We start from the raw sequence: 23950 nt of genomic DNA on the forward strand, positions 1-23950 counted from the left end.
CACTGGACCAGCCGCTCTCTTTGCTGCATGCTGATAGCTGGGAGCAAAACCAAGGCGGCCAGTTCTCTGAGATTCCAGCAAACAATCCCAGGCGATGGGAAGGATGTCATGTTGACAGCATAAAAAGCAGCACAGAGCTCAGGAAGGATGAAGAGAGAGAATGAGAGTCAGATGAGAGGAGATCACTTAACCCCGAAGGAGTGGCACGTTCTGCCACATGCTGGGCTGTAGAGCAACGGCTGCTGTGCAGTTTTATATTTTAACTGAAAACCATTTTGTTTTGTCATTTTTTGTTCTGAGTTTGAGAAAAGGAAGGAATGAGAAAGTGTCATATAAATATCAGATGTGGTTATACATCAAACTCTTAGGGTTTCAGCTGTATTCAGGTCAATTCCAGAACAAAGAACAGTAATTGCATCCATAAAGTCGATGATTATTGTCATGATATTGTATTATTGAGTCTCTAGCCTTTGTTTGCCAGAAGCTGGGAATGGGTGACAGGAGATGGGTCACTCAATTATTACTTGTTCTGTTCATTCCCACTGGGGCACCTGGCACTGGCCACTGTTGGAAGACAGGATACTGGGCTAGATGGATGATTGGTCTGACCCAGTACGGCCGTTCTTATGTTCTTATTCACTGACACCATCTGTGTGCTCAGCACTGTTCAGAATGTGCCAGAAAATATAGTCCCTGAGCCAATGCTTACAAAATGTGTAGCCCTGGATAAGATAGCTCAGATATTTATGTATGAAATGTATAATTATTGAGCACGTGTTATTATATATGAGTGGAGGTGCTGATAGCAATAGAAGTTTTACCTGATTAAGGACTGGAAGACTTGACCTCCAACTTTTTTTCAAGAGAAAAAGCTGCCCAGAGCTCCTGTGCCTGTTTACTTTCCTTTCCTGCCTCCAGTGTCCTGATATACCTCAGGAGACTCCATTTTTTTCTCAGCTTTAAAATGTGAAATTTTCCTGGTGTTTGGTTTTAAACATTCTTCTGTGAGAACTGCAACTCAAATCACTATAGTGTTGTTCTTAAGAGCCTTCTGGAAAGTAACTAGTCTTTGAACAGAAGTGAAAGCAGTGTTGCTGACTCATGATTTTGTCATGAGTCTCATGATAATTATTGTTTTCCTTAAAGCCCCAGCTCCTTGAGTCAAGTGATGATTTCAGCCTTCATTCTCAAAGAAAAAGTATGTTTCTAGCCCTCGCGGCTATGGAGAAAGCTTCAAAATGTGACCCCAGTGCACCCTAAAGGCTCAAAAAGTGGAAGGCAAATTAAAAAAAAAACACACCAAATCTATTATTTTTACATAATCTTGTGATTATCATGATTTTTGCCAATCTCATATTTGGTGAGCCTGACTCATGATATTTAAACATTTGGGGTTAGCAATAATGTGAAAGTGACTTAAAAGTGTCAGTTTCACTCCTGTTTAAAGTCAGTTTCTAGTCTATTATTTGTAGTATGGTAACACCCCAAGAGCCCCATGTAGGTGTTGTATCAACTCATGGGACTTGCCCTAGTAGAATGTTTCCAAAAGTTAAATGATCTATTCCACGCTTAGTGAATAGCAAAAAGTAAGTAGCCTAAATGATATAGAGTAATCTAGTTTTTTCTACAATTGTTTCCATTGTTGTAGTCAAGAGTAAGAATATACTTTAAAAGTTTAAACCTAACTAGTGTCCCTTAAGTGAATTAACACAAGATGTCAGAACATGTTAGTATTAGTGCTAATTGGGTCTAATATTTATTTAATTTTCTTTTTTATATAGAAATTAGTGTTCCTGTCAGCTAATTTCTAAGTTACTGTCTGCAAAAAACCCTAGAGTTTTCAGGTGCCTAAGTAGCCCCTGGAATCATGGTTAAAATTGCCCTCTCCTCCCCCCAAATCTGAAATGACGCCCCTGCCAACAAAACTGGGTTGGACCAGGAAGGATCAAAGCTTGGAACACAGAAGAAAAAAGAACTATAGCAGATTTTAAAAGGGACACACTCTTTTAAGCAGCATGGGGGGGGGAGAGGGGGAGGAGAGTTGTTCAAAGAGAAGAAGCGGAAAATGCAAGGAGCTGCTGGGAGAAGCTAGGCTTACTTAGGTTATCATCAGAGGATGGAGAGACTTTAGGTAAGATGTATATGTGTCTACTCCTTGTTATTTTAAAATCCTTTTCCTCCAAAAGCCTTGTTTCTGCTGCTAAAATAAGCAATACTTTGCTTTAAGAAGGCTGATCGCTGTACACCACTGGTCACCAACTCCCTAGAGGGAAGAACTGCAGGTGTTGAACATAGTTGGATTTGCTTAGTAAGCATGGTTGATACACAGGTACTGTAGCCCAGGTCAGAGGCTAAGAAAGGGAGAATTGCAGAATTCCATCTGGGATAGGTAAAGGCACGAGGCCGGACACCTGCAGGGATGCATTCATAGAACCAGTGAGAGGACAGGGGTGCAGCCAGCTATGCAGCCATGACAAGATCACACTGTGAAAATGAGTTCATCTGCTAAACAGAGGAACGTGTCAAACAGCTGGAAGTGTGAAAAGCAAAAGCAAAAATGGAAGTGGAAATAGGGAGCGTACAGAGTATTAACTAGCTTTCAATTTTCTGGTTTATTTCCCCACATTCATTACATGTTTAGGTTTGCTGGGGGATACCCTGAGGAGTAAGGGCCTATGGTATGAAAACCTAAAGGAGCGATTTGTGTCAATGTACAGGAGGGAAGGTGAAGTGTAACCTGCCAGTTCTCTATTAGATAAAAATAGCTAGAGAGAAGAGGGATTCCCCCTTCAATTTGCCTTTTGTGTGCCCGCAATATGAGGGAGGTGAGCTTTGTGCAGAAGTAGGGGGCATTAAAAGGCAACACCAATCCCATTGCTTGGTAGCAGCACTGATTCATTGCGGCACTGGAGCTCTCTGGATAAGGAACTACTGCTCCCCAGGCTAGAGAAGCTCAGGAATGTCACAGAGGACACGTGAACTGGGAGGAAAGCAGAGCCTGGTGGCAGATTCAGGAGGTTGCATTATTGTGATCTTGACAAAAGATTGCTCATCCACAGGTAGAATGGTAATTCCCAGCAAAAAAAGTACAGGTATTTCAAAATCAAATCGGTAACCATCTACCGCTGGTGAAGGTAGACACAAGAAACATACAGAGGGAAATCTCACAGCCAAAAAGGACACTCTCTCAGCAGAACAGGGTACTAGAGGACTACATATGACAAAGGGAAAAGAGTCAGAGGGACAGAAGTTACTCCTGGGGGAATTCTGCGCCACTGTGCAAGCGCAGAATTAACATCCCCCACAGATTTCCCTCCCCCCCCCAGAATAATTGATTCTGACAATGTGTCAAAGGGAAGTTGTAATTATACCTTTCACACAGCAGGTGCTGATGTGGCACCAGAAGAGAAGGTGGCTGGCTCATGAGCTGGAGCCATGGAGAGAAAGGGGACAGAGGCTGATTTCCTCACAGCGCCCTGCCCATGGGGCCAGGTGAGGAGGCATGGGATATGGAGGGGGGGGGTCACACAGATTGGGGTTCAGAAGGGCTAGTGTGGGGAGACAGACTGGTGCCAGGGCACAGGAGCTAGTGGGGTGATAACATTGAGTCTAGGGATTCAAATAATGTTTAAAAAAAGTAAATGTTTAAACTATTAAAATTGTACCGATTAAATGTTTAACCATTAGGCGCCACTGCCGCCCTGTGCACCCGGGATCCCAGCTACTGCCCCGCCCCCGGGATCCCGGCTGCTGGGCCCATGCCAGGTACTCCGCTCGCTGCCAGCTCTGTGCCAGGGGCTCTGCTGCCGCCCCACGCAGACCTGAGGGCGTGGGGCTGGCAGCCAGGATCCCAGGAGTGTGTGTGTGGGGGGTTGGGCGGGGTGCCAGACCCAACAATCCTCCAAGTTCACTCCCAGGCTCCTTCCCAGCAATTACTTCCCTCTCCCTCAGCTCCTCCATTATCCCTGACTCCCCCAAGCCTTTGCACTGCTTCCGAGGGATGTGAGAAATACAGTTCTGTATTGTAGTTTAAATGAATTATTACTCAAAGTTCTGTATTAATATGTCTAGTAAGGAATCTATTTGTCAAAAAAAAATTCCTGGATCTTTTTTGTTGTCTGCTTTGTTACGGACATACTTGCTGACATGAAACTGGTGTGATTATAGTGTGTTATTTTGAAAATAAAATATGCAGAATTTTGCAGAATTTTAAAATATTGTGCACAGAATATTATTATTTTTTTTGGTGCAGAATTTTTATTTTTTGGGCTCAGAATTCCCCTAGGAGTAAGAAGTGAGGAAGAGATACTACAAAGTTACTGTCCTGGTTCAGTTTAAAAGACTGAAGCATAAAATCCTGGGCTTAAAACAAAGGGTTCCAGATAAAATGGACAAAGTAACACTGCTACTACAAATTCAGACTGTATTGTTCTCACAAGGCATCTTTCTAACCCAGTTTCCTATCTCTAGCTATTTCTAGCTTCACTCTACTCTCAGGACAGTGACACACTGAAAAAAAATAAATAAATACGATTTACACAACATCAAGGAAACTAGTTTGGTTTGGCTTTGCAGTCTCAGAAATCCTCTCTGTATTACACAACCAAATGCCTCCCTGACTGAAGTAGCTGTGTCTAAGAAAAGTATTTATCCTATTTTGCAGTCCTCAGCATATGTAACAGGGTAAAGAAGATGTTATATGATGGACATATAAAGAAAGATAGCTCCAGAGTAAATATCAGACAGCTAAGACTCAAAGCTTTGGCTAAATCCCTTCATTTGGAATCATATCAGTGTTTAGAGGGCTGCACGCATTACTGCCGAAAAATAGCTACATCACTCATGATGCATATGGAATTGCTGAAGTCAACAACCAATATATTGTACATGTTCTGAGAGGCTTCAGCAAATCCTGCTCAGAGAGGCACTGCCATTTATAACCTACATTCATTTCCACTCACCTCATGGCGAAATACAAATCCTGAAATGCCAGCCACTAGCTCCGCCAGAAACACCAGGGACAAGAACATGGCATACTGAAAGCAAAGAAACAAGACAAAATGCAAGTCAGAGTGTGGGGCAGAGTTGTGTCTGAACCTTTTAGTTCTTTATGCAAACAATTCTGAGTTTAAGCTTCTGCCTCCAGATTTCCTCTAAAGACAGGAAAAAAAGAATGTATTTAGAGGGCGAAAGATAGGACACCTTGCATGTGGTGTAACTACTAATAACTGCAGGACACTCTCCCCATTATTAGGTTGTTTAATGTGAATAAAATGACATTTCTTGACAGTTGCATATATTATTGAAACATACATTCACACTGCAGAGAGGTGGTTCCCATTTTGTTAAGGCCCTGATCTTGCAAGGAGATGAATGCAGGTAGACTCTTTGTATTTGTGTGGAACTCCAGTGAAGTCAACAGGACTCTGCAAAGGTACCAGGGTTCACTTGCATACATTTCACTGCAGGATTGGGGCCTATGGCCTGATTCAATAAGGTACATAAGTGCATGAGTAGTCCCATTGACTTCATTGGCAATAATCATATGTACAAAGTGAATCAGGGCTGAAGTCTGGATTTAGAACCAATCTTTACCAAAGTGAAGGAGCAGAAGAGAGGTTTCAGTTTAGGTCTGATTTTTTTCTACACATGAATAAATAACTGAGAAGACAAACAATGCTAAACAGGCTGTTCTAACAGGAAATTGCATTTTAATCTTCTGAAAATCTCATCCCAATTGTCATGCAGAAAAGTTTGAAAAGCTGTTCAATGCTTGGGGTGGGAGGAGGAAGAAGGGAGAACTATTTTTAATGGAGGGCAAAGCAGCTAGGACTTCGCTAGGTCCTACAAACAATGCAGAACTCAAATATTTGCCTGTTTTCTTTTGAGGGGAGAAAGATGGTTTAAAAACTTTTATACAGGTGTTCAAAATAAAGCTTCATGTTCAGAACGGCGAATACCACAGTTAGCTCTGATAGTCAGAGGACGTACCTTTAGGGAAAAATATTGTAGTAGAAGACACCGTCCTGTTATTCCCCCTGTCCCAATTCACTTTCACCACATATTAACCTGACCATTACTATTCCCCACCCCTCAAATTGCCACATATTATATTTTGTCCCTGAATGCTCTTATACAAGCTTAATGTTTAACTCGCCTGTGCATTTTTTCCCTCCACCTATAGTTTCCTTACATTTTGAGATGCATTGGAAAGCTTATCGGAGTGAGGAAATCCCTGTGCTGCTTTTGAAATGTGGACGGACATACTGCTGGGAGTTTACTTTTCTGGTGTCCACCTATTTTTATAGAGGTGAATACAGGATGCCAGAAATGAAAAGTTAGTGTGCATTAGACTAAACGCTACCATCGAGGTATTCCCTACATTCCATGTTGTATTATTAAGAAGCACCCCAGGAAAAGTCTGTTTCAAATTAGCTACAGAGCTGTGCCATTTTTGATGTTAATAAGTCTGTAATGATACATCTGGTTCACTGGTAGCACTATTGCCATCACAGAGTCCTATATATGGCACAGAAGTCAGTGTGATTCATTGACTGGTTTCAGTGAAGGGAATTTTTTAAGCACGAGAGACACTTAGTGAACATTCAGGTCATTACAACCTTTCTGTTTGCCTCTGTTACAGTTAACATCTGTTTAAGCTTAATAAAAGTACATTGAATAAGCAATTTCCACATATGCCACATGACAGTTCTTTTGATTTACTTACCAGTTTCAGCATCCATGGGCTGCCACGACAAGTGGCAAAACAGCCAAACAGGCCAAAGACAATAATTGTGGTACCAGTCCCAATAAGCACATAGGGGGCATTGGTAGAGTTTTCAGCGATGAGAGAGATATATGTGCCTAAAGTGAGCTTCCCCCAGACTCCAACAGCAAGAAGAATAACGCCTGTGATCTGGAAAACAAGAGGAGAAATATAGTCAGAGCCTATCATAAAAAACACCTAGGATCAGTGCATGGCAATTTTGAAGTGGCTGACTTTCCTTGTTGTCAAATCAGAATGGCTGGGCAAGTCAAACGACTTCTACTGGTTCCACAGGGACCGACACTGACAATTATTTTTTAGTATCCGGACATGTTCCATTAAGCCACCATTGCAAGTCAAAGAACTAAGCACTATCATGCTGACCATTGTCACAAGCAAAGAATACATCACGTCTACAAGGCCTTAGGTTGAAAGCTCCGTCATTCAAAATTTACAATATATTCCAAAACATGCCTGAAGGAGAAGGTGAAACACCACTGCCACCAGAAATCAACAAAAACCATTTCTACTGAACGTACTATATGCTTTGTGTACAAAGTTCCTTGAACAACTGAAATCTGCTATTTTTCGCCTAACTATGCGGATATGCACCTTTTGATATTAGTTTCCCCAGCCTCAGAGACATGATGTCACTTTAGAGGAAGTGTTGAGGGGTTAGGGAGAAGAAAATCAGGTAATCTCGCCTATTCAAACTTTGCCACTGTGCTCTATGTTAGATGAAAACAACAAGGAGTCTGGTGGCACCTTAAAGACTAACAGATTTATTTGGGCATAAGCTTCCGGGGGAAAAACCTCACTTCTTCGGATGCATGCAGGTTTTTACCCACGAAAGCTTATGCCCAAATAAATCTGTTAGTCTTTAAGGTGCCACCAGACTCCTTTTTGTTTTTGTAGATACAGACTAACACGGCTACCCCCTGATACTTGACATTATGTTAGATGAAGTAAACAGTTTGACAGCAATCGGACACACAACTCTTCACCCACCACCTGCATTTGGAAACCTCCCACCCATCATGATCTCGATATAGTTTCAGAATCACCACATTATATAATATTTCTGATACTGAAATGGATGCTAGAAGCAGGAGGAAGATATTGCATGTTCTCTGCTGACATCTAGTGGACAGTAAGGAAAATTAATGGCTTTCCACACCCTTCCCCCTCAACATCACACAGTTTTTCTTTCTGAGTGGACTAAACCGAATCTCAAACATGTAAGGCAATGAGTTTGTTTTATAAATAAGGCAAACAGCATTTTTTTTAGAACACCGGGAAAAAAGGCATTAAACCAGACACATCTATTATCTGCATTTTACATGAATTACTCAAATATTAAGCTTAATGCGAACATATAATGTACATCAGGACTGAAATCACAATGCTTGAAGTCTGCATGTGTGTCATCAGCTTAACTGTGTGGCCCAAAGGCAGACTGTGAGAACCTGCCATGTGGGCTTTAGCTCTGCAAACCCTTTCTCTAGATCTACCAGAGTTAACCTAGCATTCCCTAAACCACTCTGTGAGGATCCAACCCTTTTAGCTATCGCCACTCTAGACATCATCTATAGGGACTGGAAAAGTTAGCACAGAGCCTGGGGCAGATATTAAGAAAGTTCTGGAATCAGGTTCTCCCCCTAGCCCCTTCAGTGTTCTCTCTCTCAGAAGATTTGTTAGGTTTCTCTGGCATTTGCTTAGAAGCTTTGAGGCCAGCACAGTCGTGCAGTATTTCCCCAAAGAAACCTCCATTCATTTTTTTTGCTGCACCAAAAACCAAGTCAGCCATTTTGAGAGAGATCCCTCCCCACTACCATGTGACAGGGGCAATATTGAAGGGAAAAGGCTTCTTGATGTGTCACTTAGGCTGATTCAAAGCAGACCACCTAGGGCACATTATTCTCATTTCCTGTCCCAGTCATTTTGCTAGTCCTACTACAGTGCAGCAGCAGGACAAAGAAGTGTTCTTTGGTTCTACCTGCAGCTGAGGAAGCAAAGATGTGTGCAATCCAGATACAGCACTTCCTGTCCTGGAGGTGGAGCTATGCTGGGTGAAGCTGTTCAGTAATAAGGAGCACATCTGGGGAACGTCAGTGGGAAGGACTGTACAAACTGGGTGGAGGGTAAATGGAAAGGAAAAGAATAGAAGGTGGGGAAGAGACAATAAAGGGTGATGAGGAAAGACCACAGGAGAAACAGGAGACAACAAAAATAAAACAGAAACAAAAATAAGAGGGAGGAAAGGCGGCGGCAGAGATAAACAAACAAACACACAAAGCATCCTGGGCGCCTCTGGTATGTCACAGAGCAATCCCATTCAAATCCCCCTCCTCTCGGCATCTCTCCTTCCACTCCCTTCCCGTTACCTAGTGTTCCACAAACATTTGACAACCGAGCCCTTTTAGGAAAATGAAAACAATGGTGCTTCCCCACCCCACACTTTGCCATATGCTATTAAAGACCTACCCATCTTAATGGAAACATCTCCTATGCCCCTTCCTCTCTCCAGCAGCTATGCCTTTGCACTCCCGCACACTCTGGGAAACAAACACCTCCTCTCCTGTCTTACACATTTTGAGCAAGGCAATTGTTAACAATGTTGACATTGAAAGTATCCTCATGGACATCCAACTCAGCACCCCCTGAAATTACCGGGGCAGTTCACACCTGAATGCTTTTGCCAATGCCTCACATGTTTGGAAACACGGTCTCTGCCCATCCAGAGAGATTCCATGTGCTCGTGCCTGTATCTGGCCTCTGCTGCTGGTTCCCACTAGGCGTTTAAGCACGCTCCACGCACCTTTATGCATAAGGATACCTTTTGTTATAGCCGCCCTTGCTCCCCCTCACCAAATAACCCAACCCTCTCCTGTACACGCCACCAACCCGACTCAATCATTCGATGGAAGCTGGGCTTGGCAGAATCAACTGCTGCAAGCACACAGCGTACAGGGACAACAGGTACTGGCTAAATCACAGGCATGTAACATTTGGAAGACTGTAAACTGTGAGGGGAAAGCCTGTCTTTGTATGTGTTGGAACAGCACCTCGCACAAATGCACCCCAGCTCCTGACTAGAGCCTCTAGTTGCTACTAGAATATAAATATGGAATAATTATATGACTTTCAAACTTCTGCTGCAAAAAAATCCACAGGCATTAGTCATTCAGAAGTATCTCTGTAGCTGCCTTTTGCTTACAATGGCCCCTGGTTGCCTTGGACACATGGGTCTTTGCCATTATTAATTTGCTTCATAGAAACTCCTCCAATCTGCTTCTGCACTGGAGCTCATCAGTGTCAAGGAGACACATCAATCTCCTCTGGTTTTCTTGACCCCCCCCCACCCTAAATCTCTCTTCTGAGCTGCACCGGGGTTTTGAAATGTCTCTTATCCCTTTCAAAGACAGATAACAGCAGAGATGTACCCTCTCCTGCCCACTCTGAAGATAAAAGCACACTTCTGTTTTTCACATGGCTCTTTAAAAAAGTATTGATTATATAATCTTGTACCAGATCAATCGACAATTTAACATCAAACAATTACCATCTGGCGGTGTAAATTACTGCAGACGACTAATATCAATTTAAGTTTCTCCCCCTCCCTATTTTTCCACCCATATCTATGGAAGGAAAAATCCCCCCCCACACACACACATTTGTCCTCCCCCGGCACAGGTTTTTTCCAATCGGCTCAGATTAAGAAGTTAAATGCCAGAGAAGGGTTGGGCAGCATGAAAACCGAAAGAATGGTCTCTACCATCCAGCTAGGCAATGGGACTGTCCTTGCTCCCACTGATGTCAATGGGAGTGATGCCATTGTCCGTACGAGGAGCAGGATTGGGCCTCCCTGCCAAGGATGCTTCCTGTTTGAGAGAGACCACGAGACTTATAATACATAGAAGTTTTAACTATTCAGCTATTTGAAGACAATTACACCTCTACCCTGATATAACACGACCCGATATAACACGAATTCGGATATAACGCGGTAAAGCAGTGCTCCGGAGGGGGCGGGGCTGCGCACTCCGGCAGATCAAAGCAAGTTTGCTATAACGCGGTTTCACCTATAACCGGTAAGATTTTTGGCTCCCGAGGACAGCGTTATATCGGGGTAGAGATGTACCAGCCCTCTAGTACTGCTTGTTTATAGAGCTTAGTCTGTTTATACTTTAGGGAGGCGTGCTACATTAGGGCTTACTACATTACAGTATATTCAGAGTTAGGAACGAAAGACCCATGATGACTACTAATGCTTTGTTCTGCTTATTTCTTATTAGTAAAACGTTGCTTGACATGGGTTTCAAAAACACACCCCAGAACAGGATGGGAGACATAGAATCCCTACAAACCACCATTATCAATTTCACACTGAGAGGGAAAGAGGGAAGGACGTTCCACACCAATGTGCCCAGGGTATATCAGGAGTTTCAGCGCTAGGAGCAAATTATAAACTATTAAGGGTAAAAGAAGGAAGCTCTCTCTGCAGATACTTCAGTGAAAGTATGACTGACTCCTAATTCTACCCACAAGCGATCTCAAGATTTAGTCTTATTTCTAGCCCTCCATACTAGTTTGTAACGTTCCATCCTGTTGTTAGGCCCAAATGTCTTTTTTTTGGGGGGGAGAGGGAGGGAGAAAGAGGTATGCAGGAGGATCAAGACATTGCTGAGCTTCTGGCTTGAAATGCAACAATGCTGATGGACCTTGCTATTGGTTGTAATTGTGCATGCAGGGTGTCTGGACTCTCAAGCTTCATTCTGTTTACACACTGCACTTAGCCAGCAGATGTGTATTGTCCTACGCCTTCCTCTCCATATTTTCTCCTCCCAGCCAGGTCGGAAAGAGGCACGGCACCACAGACGTCGACCTGATTAATGAAGCAGTTCCCTCATCGGATCTGAAACCGCCACTTCAGCCTAATTCTATATCCAGGTTGACCTATGTGTCAGGCTCAATAGACTAGAGCACGGTGATGTGTGTCCATCCCTAAAGGCTGAAAAATAAACATTTTGTTGAAAATACATAATCTGTTATGTTAGTTTGGCCCTTTGGTTTTACCCAGGTCTGTGGCCCCTGCCTTACTATTGGCATTCTGCTTAATCCAAGACCTTCTCAGTAAACTTCAGGGTAACATCAGAGGCTAAATTTACCTTAATCAAGATGTACTATGAAGCAATTTTATATGAACCATGTGAGTTTGCCTCCTACCAATTTCCTGAATCTTTTCCAGGGGGTGAGGTAGGTGGATGCTAAGTCTGGCCGAATATAGCTCACAACTCTGATTTTGCTGCTTTAGTTTTAGAAGCAGAGTTGCCACGTAAGTAAATTAATCTAGGTTAGCAAAGCTACTTAACAGGAGATTAGCTGATCTGAATGCAATACCACTTTGCAATAATTTTAAAGGACAGATGTCTCCTTTGTGTATTTCAATTTTAAAGTGAGAGCAGTGCAGTTTAAGGTGGTCTGCTTTGTTCAGTTGATTCCATTTTTTCATGAGAAAACCTCATCTTTGCCATCCAGATTCTGCCAGCATGATAGCGTTATGATGAAATTACCTTTTTATTCCTAAGGACTTTCTTAGACTATAAATTCCTTCGAGGAGGGGCCATGTCTATAATGGTGTACAACAATGATACTTGAGCCTGAATGCGGCCCCTGGGCGTTGCCATAAACATTAAATAACACAGAAGACTATGCAATCTGCTCCTTAAAGCAATGATCTGTCTTTTCATCTATTTGTAAAATGCCATGCACACCTACCATATGGCATTGTATAAATAATTTAAAGGCACAGTCAGGATGTTTTCTGAGACCAGGGGTGCACGTATAGCTTTCACAACACGTGTCACTGATCTCATTCTTTACTACTCATTCTTTATAGCATACAAGCGCCTTAGAAACATTAGGGCATTTAAAAGTGACCTCAGAGAGGAAACAGCACAAATATGTACATTACAAAATAATCTAAACTGTTAACATTATTTTATTAATATCCTTAAATCGTGCAATTCATGTCCCCTCTTTCTTGCTTTTCTCTATTGGGCACCACGTGATATTATGGGAGCTCCAAGCAAACCATCACTGTCGGGGTGGACTGTGAATCACAGATTAGAAAATGTGTTTGGAATTGATCTGTGCATTCCTCTGTAGCCCAGAGCCTACCCTGGAACTTGGGTCTCCCTGGTTTGCAGATCAACAGAGAGAGAAGGGCAGACTGTGCAACGAGACAGGCTTTACAGAAGGATGTGAATGCTAGCCTTGTGAATGGTACAGCGATAGAAAACTGATGTTGTGCTATAGGAGGCAATGAGTTCCTGTAGATATTGTCTCTTACGTTTGGGCAAATTGGGTAACCTCCCTGTGCCTGGATAACACCATCTACCTGACAGGGGTTTCATGTGGCTTACATGTTTGTAAATGCTTTGAAATCCTCACCTGAAAGATGCTGTACAAGTAGAATTCTTCTCTCCTGTCATTCAAAAGCTACCACAGCATTAAGGATCTTCTGTGTATCCTCAGCAAATACAAGCAACTCTTACTGTGACATAACATTCTTTAGATTTCAAACCCCTCTGCTATTTTGTGCAGTAAAATAATTTTAAAATTATCTGACAATCATAAACACAAGATGCTTATTGACTCTTCATCTCTTTACTCCTTGATGCGCTGAAGGGTTGAAGTGTGTTCACAGCTATCTGTGAACTTTGCAGGGTTCTGCTCATTACGAAAGGAGGGGCTATGAATAGCTATACTTTACATTTAAAAATAAACAAACATAGCTCATGAGGGGAGCAAGTACATCTGGTCACTTGAGACACCCATCCTTCCTCTGTATATTCTTCTCCCCAGAGTAGCTCAGGTCACAATCAAGTCAATCATCATGATAAACAGTGGCAGAGGTACAGATCTGATCAATATGTTTTCCATTCTAGGCCGTCATGGGACCAGTGACCTTTCAGGAAGGATCAAGGCCTAACTGCCCCCGTGACAACCCAGGGGGCTACACCTGGGAGAAATCAGATGTTCCAGGTGGCACCCGTTAGCTCACAGTAATGGAGCAGCTGAGCTAGAAAGCAGCTGCTAGAACAATACAAAGGAGGAAGTTGGGTAGCTGGAAGAAAGCGCAAGGGAAAGCTCTCTGGAGATGGTCTGCAGTTGTTGCAGGCTGGGAGGAACCCACCAGACGTAGGCCTAAGTGGGGGCAAGCCCTGAATGAGTATTGCAGTTGGCAGTAAGAGCCCCAAAGAGAGCTGGTAGGGTCCTTGGGGACGGGAGACAACTGGTAGCTCCTGCGATTAGGCACAGGGAAGAGAGTTGACAGAGGTCTCCAGACCAGAGAGTCCTACAGTTTTGAAACTGGCTCCTGAGAAGGGAGTAGGAAGGTGAAGAGCACTGAAGGAGAGATTCCACATGAGAGGAAGGAGGAGAGTTCTCTCACCGGGTGCACCCTGGGACTACAGGTTGGGGGAACCCATGCAAAGCAGTGCAGACTCCTGAATGGGGGAAGCCCTGAGTTAGGGCGTAGTGATAACTGGGGGAGTTGTAAACTAGAGCCTACAGCAGACTGGGAAAAACTCACAGGGAGCAGGTTAGGCTCCAGCAGGGGGAGGTGGTATTGAGATAAGGCTTGTAAATGAGAGTAGGGAGACCCCAGAGGTAAGCTGCTAGCGTCCTGGCCGAAGGGAGGCAGTGTGGAGAATGCTGCTTGAGAAGAGGCTATTAGTTTGTCCCAAGAGGGGCAGAAGCAGCTATTATTTGGAGTTCTTTTGGTTGGACTTACAGCTGGACACTTCATTACCCCAGAAGGGGTTTGGACTTTGGGACATGGCCGGAGGGCTGAGCCACAGAAGAGCCAGCAAGAGGCAGACGGCCATCAGGAGGCGCTGTAGCAGAGGATAATGGCAACACTCTGCCCTGATGCAAGAGGGCGCCCTAAGGGTAAGTGTGCCCCCATCACAGAGACAAATGTTGTAGGACTGATGTGTCAGGACAGATACGGGGCAAGTAGTACTAACCTTTCAGGTTTTAGAATCCACCTCCTACCAACTTTCAAGCTGAGCCAAGATCTGCTTCCCAAAATAGTTATATTTAAACATCTTTTAAAAGTCTATATACACAGAGCAACAAAGCTACACTCACTTTATCAGCTAACTACTAAAAGCATAACTTGGCTTCCTCACGGCCCTGCTAAGAGTTTTAAGATTTGCCCTGGAGATAGCAATGATGACTACAGCCCAGTATTAATAAGGTGACATAATTAGCAGTAGGATGATAAAATCCAGGTCTGTGCCTTTCATCCATGTAATAAAGAATTCAGGTGTCAGGAACTAAAAAAAGCTTCTGTCAATTTGTATTTACTGTGGCAGCTTTGCTAAAACAAATAAAGTATCATCCATCACCCCTGCCTTCAAAACACAAACAAATCCACGATTTTGAATGGATGCAGAAGAAACTAGCAGGAAAGGAAAGATCCTGTATTGCCCTCTATCTGAGATCCTGAAATCACTCAGAAAACAAGAGTTTGCTTGAGACTGCCTTTTAAAAAGAGACAACAGGGAAAGTGGTCCCTGGAGCATTTGCTGGTAGTCTGCAGAGAGCTAGCTGGTCCAATAGGCCTGATCAACAGCCCACTCAAGTAGATGCAAAGATTCCCTCGGACTTTACTGAGTTTTGGATTAGGCCAATGGTACCAACCCTCCTCCTTGTTTTCAATTGCTAAGTCACAGTAAAAAGTTAAAAGTACATTTTAATATTTTCCTAAAATTACTTTTCCATGTAAACAATTGCTGTTCTTGCCAAAGACTGTAAGCTCTTTAGGGCACGCAGTGTCTTTTGTTCACTGTACAGCGCCTAGCACAACGGGGGTCTTGGTCAATGACTAGGGCTCCTCGGTGCTACAGTAATACAAATAATAAAGTCAAAGGAAGAGGAGGTAATTCATGTGATCATGAATAGGAGAGGAAAAATCCCCAGGGTAATCTCTCTGTTAAGATGTAGTCCACATTAATAAAGAGTCTGAGAACCCCTAACTTGACATATGTAAAGTGTTGCCTTCAGTTTTGGAAAGAAGCTCCGATCACTGTTTGACCAGTAAGAAGAGGGATTTCCTTATGCTAATCACTAGAGCTCTGGGAACACTACAACTACATGGGGGGGAAAAATCACCCCAGAGTCTGCAGTTTCATTTCTTTTGCTCTAAGAACCAAGTGATAAAATGTATAATTAATTTTTAGACTATAGAGCAATGGAAATACAGGTTTAGCTTATCCAAGTCATAACTCAGATGAGAAGTGTATTTTTAAAAGACTGTATATATGAGGGTGAGTGGGGGAGGATGTATACGTAAGTGTGGATCTTGAAGGAACTTTTGCTCATATTTATGACTATACTTTCATTTTCTTTTGGCAAAATTCTAACATTTCAGAGCTAGAAAGAGGTATTCATAGTTAGAGATTTCAGAGTTAAGAACCACTTGAGAAATTCAAAACTCAAATATTATAGTGGGCAATTTTAAGACTTAGACATATTCAGCCAAGTACTGAGATTAGCTTGATCTTATAAAACACAAATGGAAGTTTTCAAGAGGAAAGCAGAGAGAATCCCCTTTGACCACATCAGATAACTTTAACTAAGCCAGCCACATACATACAGCAATTTCTAAAGCAATGTGGAAACCCGTATCTTTTATGGGAGACATAGCTTGGATTTATGGCACTCCACGGATCACGTCTGTTCATTAGAGTGCTACCGATGACCTAGAATCTTTATTGCATCAATAACAGCTACTGATGTCAATACACATTTCTGGTTGACCAGTGAAAGCACAACCTTTCAGATTGCAGTTCATCAAAGCGAAGAGAAAAGACAATGTCAATTAACTTGAGAGGAAAGGGCTAGTTTAGAAGATACAAAACACTATTAACTGCATTAAGTAGAACAAACTGGGTATTTGCCTATCCTCTTCCACATGTCTATGGTCACCCTCCAGAGAAATGGTTTGGAAAGACAATTCTGCCTGGCACATTGGAAGTTACAATTCCTTCAGTAGATTCTTTGGTTCTTCCTATTGGTCACTGGTCACACATCACAATGAATTAAAGCTTCCTTTTCTCTCAACGAATCCTGTAGACTCCACAGTACCAAGAAAACCGCATCAGTGCCTAGAAATTGATTGATGGCTAAGTTTCATTTGAGCAGACAGTTTTCCCTGTAGTACTGTGATTCCTCACAAGACACCTGGGCATTCATACAGATGTTCAATCAGCCTGTTAGGTCCAGGAGTAAACTATAGTTTGCTGTTGCGAGCACCACAGCATCCCTATATTATTATTATTATTTACTATTTGTATTATCATAGTGCCTAGGAGCCCTAGTCATGGACTAAGGCCCTATTGTGCTAGGTGCTGTACAAACACGGAACAAAAAGACAGTCCTTGCGCCAGAGAGCTTACGTTCTAGGCAAGAGACAACAGTTGGACAGACAGACTGACCGATGGGGGAGTACAATGAGAAAGTACTGGGCAGCACGTGCTGGTGTCAGCACACCAACAGCCTAACTGAGTTTTAAGGAGAGATTTAAAGGAGGATAATGCTTTGACTTTTGTAGAGATCAGGACCAGCATAATCCAGCCCTACTGACCCTTCTTCCATGCAGCTAGCATCAACTTTCTGAAATGTGGATGTGTAACATTGATCCGGGCACCATATCCATTTACTATGCAATAACTTCTAATGCCTAATGAAGTCCATTCTCACCCTCCTCATGGGTGGCATGTATGTGACTGCTAGGGAAACCTGGCCAAATCTCAGTCACTCATGCCTTCTGTTTCAGGGTACTCTGACATGCGCTACAACAGGGGTCGGCAACCTTTCAGAAGTGGTGTGCCGAGTCTTCATGTATTCACTCTAATTTAAGGTTTTGCGTGCCAGTAATACATCTTAATGTCTTTAGAAGGTCTCTTTCTATAAGTCTATAATATATAACGAAACTATTGTTGTATGTAAAGTAAATAAGGTTTTTAAAATGTTTAAGAAGCTTCATTTAAAATTAAATTAAAATGCAGAGCCCCCCAGACCGGTGGCCAGGACCCAGGCAGTGTGAGTGCCACTGAAAAACAGGTCGTGTGCCGCCTTCGGCACGCATGCCATAGGTTGCCTACCCCTGAGCTACAAAGTCCATGCTCCCAAGTGAAGTTTGGTTTTGGGGGGTTTTTTGGTTCCCTCCGTACCACAAATTTCCATCGAGCCCACAATCAGTTTCCAGTTCTGTTGCCATCTCCTCACACACCACTCTGACAAATCTGTTGTGTGAACAGTAGAATAAACCTACTGCCTGCTCACAAATATGAGCCATTAACATTACCAACACCTTTCTAAAGGCCTCTGAGGCTGATGCTAGGCAACAGGATAATGCAACATATTAGCAGAGAATAGACGTCACTGCAAAGCAAAGAACTTTACTGCATGTTAATTTTACCAGAAGGTTGAATACACACATCCTGTAGGTTGATTGCTGTGAAGAATTACCCTGGGATGAACAACTCTTCTCCCTCTAAGAAGAGGGTGGACCTGAAAAATGACCAGAGTTCCTGGGCAGCTGTGCATTTGATACGTTGGCAGCAGCAAGCTTGACTGAGATAAATATTGAAATTCCACATGGTCCTGAATTAGTCCCGTGATTGTTACAGAATAAAACTATCCGTTCCTGCCACAACAATCTCCTATCTGGATTTAAAATAGAGGAATAAGAATTAGACAGAAACCATGTTTATACCCAATACATGGGAGAAAAATATAATCTGTGTCATTACTGGTATAACTTTCACAATGTGTCAGGGGAAGCCTGATTTATCTGTGTTCAGAGCCAGGCTAGTTTGTATAGCCAACCTTTCGGAAATGACAGGATTTTTTTTTTTTTTTTTTAGTGCTAATTGTTTGTTTGTTCCCAGCTCTTTCCAATGCTCGAAAATTGCCCTGCCCTCACCACACAGAGTTCCATGTAATCTATTTTGATGAATAGGCTTTCTGGATGTATTTCCAGGAAGAGGCGCTTTATTTGGCCTCTTAAATGTACAACACTCTATTTACCCCCCTGCCCTTAAATGTAGTTGCTGTGCAAGACGCTTGTAAAGCGTTAGGAGCCTGAACAGAACCAGAAATAAAGCTCAACTCTTACCTAAAGCCACCTACACTATCTTCTCTTATCTGAGCATGAAATCTGTGGCAGCTCAAACTACAGCAGCAGCCAATGAAGCATTGGGACTGTAAAAGTGTTTTTCCATCTTCATGTGAGGTGAAGATTTTTCTAAGCAGTCATAACAGTTTATTTTAAATAACTGCTCAATAGTGAAGATATCAAACCTATTGAGTTATACACAGAGGGAAAGCTTGTGAACTGCTCTCTTTGTGATGCTGTGTTCCATACGAACTGTGAGGCCCAAATACTTCCTCCTTCTCCTCAGAAAAGGTAACCGTTGATGCTAATTAACAGAGGAGAAAGAAGAAAAGAAGTTAAAGATCTATTAAAAATAAGGGCAAAGGCCACTAATTCCCACAAAAAGTACTGCAACAAGAGAAGGTAGTTTTGTTTGTTTTTATACACTTTTTTCGGCAGCTGCCCAGCAACAATCATTCCTTCAATCTTGCTTTAACACAAGGACAGCCATAAACCCTTTTGGATACGTGGGTCACACGGTGCTTGCAGACTGAGACCCTGGGCCGCAGCTCTCCCAAGGCTGCTCCTTTTTGCCTTCCAACATAACATGTTGCTTCAGGCACTGACCCTTTGCTGGCCTGCTCATTGAAGTTCTTATCTCACACTCCTTTGTGGGCTGATAGACTCCAGTATTCCTGATGTGCCCTCGGCGTCTCTTTTTTGGCCCAGAGCTGCATGTGTGAAAATTTAGATGTCAAGGACTGTGCCAGGCTTCATTAAAAGTGTGGGAGGCCCCCAAGTTCCTTAATCAACAATCTGTCAAAACTGGCACCGCTTTCACCCACAGTCCATTAAAAGCACAAACTGCATGAAAATGATCTAAAGCGAGAAAGTTTCTCCATGCCTAAAATTTCATCATAAATAAAATAAGCTTGATGCCTTTTGAACGAATCGGTTAGATGGTTTTAAATTGAAAAGCAATTTCTTCCCTCTCTAACCTGTTCTCCACCAGAGTTGATGAGATTTGTCCAACGTTCTGTGGTAGTCACTGTTACAGACACAGCACCTGAATAAACTATTTCATAGAAAGGAAATTGTGTAACCAAACACATCAATGGTGCTTAACCAACCTGTGACTCACCCCTCCCATGTAGCTGGGACCTATCTAGGACTCTTTCCATGTAGCTATATGGGAAGAGCAGGATAGTTGCAATCCCCTGCCACTCCTTCACAACCCCTAGGTTGAGATCTATCATGGAACAGAGACAGTCACACAAATATTAAAAGCCTTTGTTTCTGCAGCAGTGTAGCATAGAAAGTCTATACCTCTTAAACAATCCAGTATCTAAAAGTACCATGGAATCACGGAACAGTCTCTTTCAGGATCCCTAAGGAACTCTGTTAGCAAATTGTTTTCTTGGGTATTGTTTCACTGCGCTTATTATCATCATTAATGGATTTTTATTCTGGATTTCTAGTATCAGACAAGTCTCAGAGCCATATTCTATGTAAATACTAGTGTCCCCTTTCCATACCATGGAAGTTTGTTAACATCTGTGGATACCGCAAGACTTCCTCAGCACAGAAACACATATTAGATCTGGCCCTCATTTTGAGGTAGCCTTTTTCATGGGGAAAAACATTAGTAATCTAAGTTCGTCAAGCATTCAAAACAATATACACGGATGGGTATTTATTAATAACTACAGGGTCACAATTTCATTGCTCCTGTTGCTGAGCTCACTGCACACACCAGGGGCTCCTGGTTGGCTGGCTGGCAGGAAATCAGGCAGGCAGGCCAGCCAGCTGGCCCACGTGCCTGGCTTTCAACAAAAAAATTGTCTAAATTGACACGTTCATGTGGAACACTTCATGACACGCTCATGTGGAACATTGAGATTCTGACCAATCAGCGCTGTCCCATGGAAAACATTCCATCAAAAAATTTCCAGCCATTCTACCCCTAATTGTGTGTCCCGCACCACTCCAGGGGCTCTGCATGCCTCCTCAGCATACAGAAGCTCCTCAGTGGGATTGTGACATCAGAGGAAAATCAGCCAATCATCCCCACTTCTCTTGCCCCAGCTCCCTAATGTGATTGTGAGCTAAGAGGTAAAACAGCCAAATACATGATTTTAGTGGAAATCAGGCTTTTCTAACTTTCTGATTGTCATCAAAATCAACAGAGTTCTTCCCATTGATACCTAGAACATTACCTGAAATTTTGAATTGCTTAGATGCAGTCTTCGAAAGTTATCACATTACAGACAAACAGAGAAATGCCAGAGAGTGTTGAGTAAAACTATTTAGATTTTTTAAAGACACACACAAAGAATAGCAATAACTAATAAAAAGGCATTGTGCTTTAGTTTTATAGGATCCAGACAGAATTGTAGTCCAGCACCTGTAAGGAGAAACTTTCAACTAGGCTTTGAATTCTAATCAATTGAAACCAATATGCACTGAAATATGCAAGATACTCAGTTTCCAAATGGATGAGAAGAGAAAGATGCCTGAGCAATATCTATTTATTTTAAAAGCACCATAAACCACCAGTTATTAAATGATCAGAATCCCTCAGTTCTGGGCTGGTAGAGAGGAAGTCCATTAGTCAAAATAAATGTAAAAGAAGAAGAAAGGGGTAAATTTTGAAACTGTGTGTGGTTATTAGCTATTAGACTCACTGGTGCTATCATTGGAAAGCAAAAGACTAAACACTGCTTTAAAAACAAAATATAACCCTAAATGAGATTATTCTTTGTATCTAAAAAGTCATGGGCAGAACATTTGTTGCTAAGGAGAAAAGGAATTACTGCCTTAAACTGGTCAAGAGAAATAAAAGCTTGATGCATCTCACATCCACTGAGATTTAATTTGGGCCAAATGCAAACTAATGGATATAGGAGGTCTTATATATGGAACACTTAAAGTTGATCATTTACAATGGTGAAGACAGAAGTACAACAATAACTGCTAGTTTATTTCCTACATAATTCATGTCCTCCTGTTTGTTACAGATGAGAACGACTTAATTCTGCTCCAGTTCTCCCCAAGCCCTGGCAAAAAGCCTCTACCTGAGAGGTGCTGAGTGCATACAACACACTGACTTCAACAGCAGTTGCTGGTGCTCAGCATCGCTCAGGACCAGGCCCTTCATCTGCAGGACCTAGGAGCGAGAGAGGTCAAATTAATCAATCAGAATCTCATTCTACAATTAATGTTTGATTTCATACTGTCAAACTTTATTGTGCCTCTGTTACACTGTGGAACGGATACAAAACACATCAGTTTCAAAAGAGAGCTACAGTTGTAGATAAGGGCTACAGCAAGAAAAGAGTGTCTATTTCTGGCCCTTTAGCTCACTGCTTGCTGCCCTTCTCCAGAGCATGACCTTTCCTCAATTCTGGTGTCTTGGACACTTTTAGGTTTGCTGTCACAGCACAGTTCACTTGAATTTTTCCTCCTCAAAACAGAACTGAGAAAGTCAGGAGAATGGCACTTGAACTAATGCAATCCATCTTTACTCAATTTCAACTGTCTAGTGATGCCGTCATATGGGTTTAAGTAGCTGCGGGGGGAGCTGAAGAAAAGACAACAGATAATTAGATGTACTATTCATTTCTCAAAGGAGGGAAACTTTACTTGAAAATGTCATTGTCAAGCATGACAGTCCCACAAATGTAACCCATCTTAAAAATATAGAGACAATTAAAAATAACTGTCCTCCTGCTCCTGAAAAGTCTATCCTCCTCCCCAAATACCAATGATCAAATTCCAAATGTCTCTGCTGTGCAATCTGCCAAACAACAGAAGGTGCTGGCTCTGTACACTCCACTGTTAGCCTGTCTGCTCCACTCCTGAGAGTGAGCAAAGTACTGAAATTAACAAAAATCCTCTTCCTCTGAACTTTAGTGCCATGGTCTATTCGCATGTAGAAAGAAAGCAGATGGGTAGGAGAGGGATGTTGCAACCTGGAGACACATGCAAACACAGCTGTTGGTTCTAATTTTAGGTCTAGTGGACTTCCCTAGATCTAAAGTATGACTCCAGTTACCCTTCCTTAAGCATTAACAACTGCTGGAGCAGGCTAGTGAGAAAACAAAAGTGGCATTCCTTCTTCATTTGGAAGGGGGCGCCGTTTTCATGCCTTTCCCTCTTACGACAAAGATTCCTCACCTGAAGACCATTTCCCTCCTCTGCCATGTAGAAGTGGTAAGGTCACTATTACAGTAAGTGTGGAAGTGCACAAAATTAAAATGAAGTGTAACTATGTAGAATTCTGAATGCAGCCATGCCAATAACTGCAACTCCATGTCAGAATGCCCATTATGTGTCTGTTTTTGAAGAGACTTTATTCAGAATGTTGGTTTTGAAGAAAATAACTGCAGAGCATAAACCAAAGACAGACAGTGCACATTGCAGAAAACCATCTTTGCCTTAAGGAAGGGTTGACAATGTTAACATGAAGTGAAAGTAAAGTTTTCCTTACATAAGCCAGCACCTTTTTTCTCACCATAATCATACCAAAAACTGGTCAGAAATTCTTGACAAAAGCAAATTTACAATGAAAAACAAACAAATGCTTTTGCAAATATCTTTCCATCCTTTTTCCACTGTAATCATACTGTAACTAACTGAGATGCTAAGACAGGAGTTGAACGTTAACCTTTATGAGTTAGTACACATTTCTGGATGCTGTCAATATATCAGGCCTGTCTGGCCCTTATACTTTTAATACCAGAACAGCACTTAGTATATCTAGATGGCTGTAATTGGTCACAGAAGGCTAAAGATCTGGGGAATGTATTGAAGTACATGTACTGAGTATAATATGTTCAGCACATAGAGTGCAGATGACAACCTTTTAGCTGTCAGCAGATTACGTAACTTTCATTCAGTTGTAGATCTCACCAAAGTTATCCATGCCTTTATCATATCCAGATAGATTACTCTATTCAGGACTACAGCTGAGGACCATGTGGAAACGTCAGCTAGTGCAGAATGTATCATCC

The 23950-nt window shown here is 42.3% G+C and overlaps 1 protein-coding gene across 1 annotated transcript in view; it reads right to left on the bottom strand.

The window, feature by feature from the left end:
• The window catches only part of TSPAN7 (tetraspanin 7), a 189515-nt gene that overhangs the window by 39829 nt on the left and 125736 nt on the right, over positions 1-23950 (bottom strand). Inside the window, exons 2-3 of the mRNA XM_054005884.1 lie at positions 6728-6916; positions 4962-5036 (exon numbers count right to left, since the gene is read on the bottom strand). Coding sequence (XP_053861859.1) covers positions 4962-5036; positions 6728-6916 — 264 coding nt within the window. The remainder of the gene's footprint in view (positions 1-4961; positions 5037-6727; positions 6917-23950) is intronic.

The sequence above is a fragment of the Malaclemys terrapin genome, chromosome 1 (genome assembly GCF_027887155.1).
Source record: "Malaclemys terrapin pileata isolate rMalTer1 chromosome 1, rMalTer1.hap1, whole genome shotgun sequence".
NCBI classification, from domain to species: domain Eukaryota; kingdom Metazoa; phylum Chordata; order Testudines; family Emydidae; genus Malaclemys; species Malaclemys terrapin.